We start from the raw sequence: 4,087 nt of genomic DNA, 5'->3' as shown, positions 1-4,087 counted from the left end.
AGGAAATAAATAAATGTATAACATACAAGAAAAGAAATACCTTTTCTATCTATATTTAAAGGAATGAAAAAGAGAGGGTTGATAGAAAATAATCATGTTTCCCGAACTTGTTTAAAATTAAGTATTCTATAACATTACTACAGGAGATTACTCCATTACAGTACATAGTAACAATAAAAATTATAGTGTTGGATCCTAATACATTTCCTCAATTATACATATACAAAAATGCCCAAAAATCACAGTGAAGCTCAACCCCAAAGTGATCAAATTGAGAGAAGAATTCATTTTACATTTGGATCATATACGACTTGTGTTTATATATAATTTATATATTTATTTGCAAGTTAATGAACGGAGGAACAAAATATATATGAGTTTATGTGTTTGTTGTCTTCAAAAATCTTCAGCGAAAACATTGAGTATGAAATCACGAAACCGCCTTGAATATTGCCTTGGATCAACAGCAGATATTGAAGTGGGATCATAATGGAAAGATTTATATGCATGCTCCAGCTTCTTGGTTATGTCATAATCTTGAAGTATGTCTATGATCCCAAAAAACATTATAACTTCGTAATATTCCCCGGTGGGTTCTCCTATCAGCTGAAATTCACATCCATTTCTTCTCACTGTTCTTTCAACAAGTGCTGGCATATTCACACCCAACTTAATACTAGCCCACCTGCAATACTTTGTGTAAGGTTTTTGTATGTATTTTTACCTTTTATTTTGTGATAAAATACGTCTTGAGTATATCATCATCTACATGATGAAAGATAGAATTACCTATCTGGGTCGAGGAGAAGTTGATCCATGTCTGCTCTGGAAAGTTGAGGACCAGTTGCTTCATTACTCTCAGGATCAGCTGCAAGAAAAAAAAGATAGAAACTTAAATCATATTAACACATTAAAAAATGTGTTTTTTCTTAAAAAAATAAATCAAAATAATAGAAAAAATTGCGTTAGCAATCATAAAGGTTACCTGCAGGAGTGGAAGCTCCAGTAGGTATTAATTCCCGATGTGGAGTAACTTGTCTGAAGTGAAGACCTACTAGAAGACTATAGTCCATAATTCTCTCCTGCTCTAGAAGCTCGCAATCTCTATCAATTTGTCTGAAAATGTGAAGTAAATAATATAACCAGACATTATTAATTGATTGTTTTACAGTGAGTTTATATAAAATTACTTAATTAAGAAGAAAATGGATGACCTGCAGAATTCTTGGAACCAAGACTTGTGCAGTCTAAATATGAAATTCAGATCAAGGTCTTTTAGAATAGTGTTTTCATCAATTTCTGACTCGGGCTTCTCCGTTATGCGGCCTAGTGAAGAACCTTTCAAGTCATAGCGTCTATGGATGCTATATTCTGTACAAAACAGATTCCCCATAATGATAAAGCGCACCTGAATATAAGTTGAAAATTTTCAGTCAAGAGTATATATTAATAAAATTTAATAAAAATATTTATATATAATATACCTTCCTCTGGATTGGACCAGTTAACTTTACAGAGTGTACACCAAAAAATTTGGTGACAAGAGTGCTCTCGAAAGCTCGAAAATGCTTGTAGTAAGCTGGAAGCATCCTTAAGAGAACCTGTAACATGAGAACGAAAGTAAGAGATGTTTAATAAAACTGGTTGTGATTAATTTAGGGTTAACTTAAAAGAAAAAAGTAACCCACTTTAAGTTCGGACTTCTTAATTGTTTTGATCATGTAGCGATCATCGTTGGTCAAGTAAAAAAAGCTGCCGCTTTTACCAGGAGATGAAAGCTCCCGCAGGGCATCATTTCCACAGATGGATATCATGTAATCAGCTGGGTCTACCTTGAACAATTTTCTCAATGTCCTGAAAACCAATATGTTCATTATCTATCTCTAACAAATAGTCATCACCATTAAACATTTCATTAATTACCTGAAGACTAGTGGGCAATAATCTTTCCATTTGAATTCACAGGATTGATGTGGTGGAGTGTGTTTAGTTCCCTCTGGTGGAAATTTTGTCCATACTTTTTCCTTAGGATCGAAAGCTGAGGCCTTAAGATCAAAGCTAGCTGCGGGAGCTGGCCTTCCAACTGAATGCCTGTGAATTCACTTCAACATAATTACAATCCATGAAAAATAAAATATTTTACAAGAAGAATCCAATATACTTACCTGATTCCAAGTTGCAAATTAAGCATCAGCTCATAATTTTTATGGCCTTTGCTTATTGTTTCTCCTTGTCTTTTGCCAGGCTTTGCTAATCTTAATGGCTCCAAAGTATTCTTAATATCATTTTGAAAATTAGCGTACAAGTCACCATCTGAGACCCTTCCAGCTAAGGCATTTCTATCATCCAAATCCCATAGTTGCATTCTATCAGTTGGCTTTTCCAAACCCACACTTGCCCTCCCATCAACTGACAGCCTCCTTGGCTTCTCATTATCCCCTTTTGAAGAATGCCATACCGCCAATTTCTTTTGCGATGGCATCAATGAAACATTATCAGCAGGAGGAATTGTACAATCCAATAAATCCACATTATAAATGTCCTGAGGATCCCATTCTAGAGTTTTATCCACTGCGGATTCCGAAGGAAAATAATTGCCACTTTGTTCACTAGGATCCTTACTCCAATACCCCTCATAATAACTCTCATCAGGCCATTTAAAAGTCCCATTTCCTTTGGGCACACCATCTTCCCAATATCCATCATATACATTCCCATTAGCCCAAACAAAAACCCCTTTCCCACAAATAACTCCTTGTTTCCATTCGCCAACATAATAATTACCATTCTTCCAATGGTACTTTCCATGCCTTTCTTGAACCCCATTTCGCCATTCACCATCATACCAATCTCCACTGGCATATCGTTTTACACCATGCCCGTGTTTCATGTTCATCATCCATTGCCCTTTATAAGTATCTGCATTTGGTGCAGTATATGTACCATTTCCATCCATAAATCCCATTTTAAATTCTCCATCATAGGTAGCCCCTGATGGCCAAGTAAACCTTCCTTTCCCCATTGTTTTCCCTTTGTACCATTCTCCCACATACATGCAGCCGTCAACCCACAAATATTTTCCTTGCCCATGAGGGAAATTATCGTACCAGTGCCCCGTATAATAATCTCCATTTGGCAATATTTTTTCAACGGTGTAACTCTCTGCCGTTTTATCCGTACACTCAGGCTCATTCTCATCGTCGGCATGGGCTACAGATACAGTCCCGAAGATACTGTTTGCGCGCTTTCTAGCCGCCTGTGTTTTGCGTATTGTGGCCTCCCATGCCTTCACCATGCTGCTGCATTGGTCTTTGTTCATTGTGCGAAATTTTTCTATTGACTTTAACATACCATATCAAGATCCAATCATTTTGTTAATATCATTGGGATATTGGGTGGTAAATATTAGAAGAATTTGAACAAGAAGAAGAAAACATAACCTCAATACAGAAAACAAAAATATATATATATATATCTTTTAGGGAAAAATTGTACAAATTGATGATAAAAAATTTTATATTAAAAAAATCTGTTTCAAAAATGCAGCAACATCAAACAATCAAACCATACGAAGATTTCAATGTTTCTCTCTTCATTGTCTTTCTTTTCTCTGTGAAAAGAGCGGAAAGAGCGTCCAAAGCTAAACCAAGATTAAAGGTCGAGTCAAAATTTTGAAACACTATTTTCAGTTTTAGACAATTACGCTATTTTTACCGTGAAAGAATGTGTACTTCACACATCAACCACGGTGGGATCGGGACATCTGTCAATAATTACTTTAATTAATTTCTTAATTCTCTCATGTTTATAATAAGTATTGCTTATTTATAATATAATGTTTAAAATATAATTAAGAATAACGTATATAAAAAATCATATATTCTTCATTAATAAAAAAAAAGATTACAAAAATTTATGGCCTAAAAAAGCTTGTGAGGTTTTCTTTTTTCTGTTTGTGATTCAGAGAGAAATTTTCATATCTCGTTTGTCTGAAATGCCAGACATTTGGAGGGATAAGAGAAATCAAGGCGTTGCACTTTTACTTTTCCTATTCTTAGTTCTTCTCTAACAAATATAGATAGCATCC

At 34.8% G+C, this 4,087-nt stretch overlaps 1 protein-coding gene across 1 annotated transcript; it reads right to left on the bottom strand.

The window, feature by feature from the left end:
* Window positions 1-396: 396 nt before the first annotated feature.
* Window positions 397-3,319, bottom strand: LOC123225713 (phosphatidylinositol 4-phosphate 5-kinase 5-like). Its single transcript, XM_044649823.1, has 8 exons — window positions 2,166-3,319; window positions 1,924-2,091; window positions 1,689-1,854; window positions 1,485-1,601; window positions 1,215-1,408; window positions 986-1,116; window positions 790-868; window positions 397-685 (listed from the first exon to the last, which is right to left on the bottom strand). The coding sequence occupies exons 1-8, from the start codon at window positions 3,317-3,319 to the stop codon at window positions 397-399; spliced, it is 2,298 nt and encodes a 765-aa protein (XP_044505758.1).
* Between the last annotated feature and the right edge of the window lie 768 nt (window positions 3,320-4,087).

This window comes from Mangifera indica, chromosome 9 (assembly GCF_011075055.1).
Source record: "Mangifera indica cultivar Alphonso chromosome 9, CATAS_Mindica_2.1, whole genome shotgun sequence".
In the NCBI taxonomy this organism is placed as follows: domain Eukaryota; kingdom Viridiplantae; phylum Streptophyta; class Magnoliopsida; order Sapindales; family Anacardiaceae; genus Mangifera; species Mangifera indica.
Note: the sequence above shows the minus strand (reverse complement) of the source record. Positions and strands in the feature narration are given on the sequence as shown.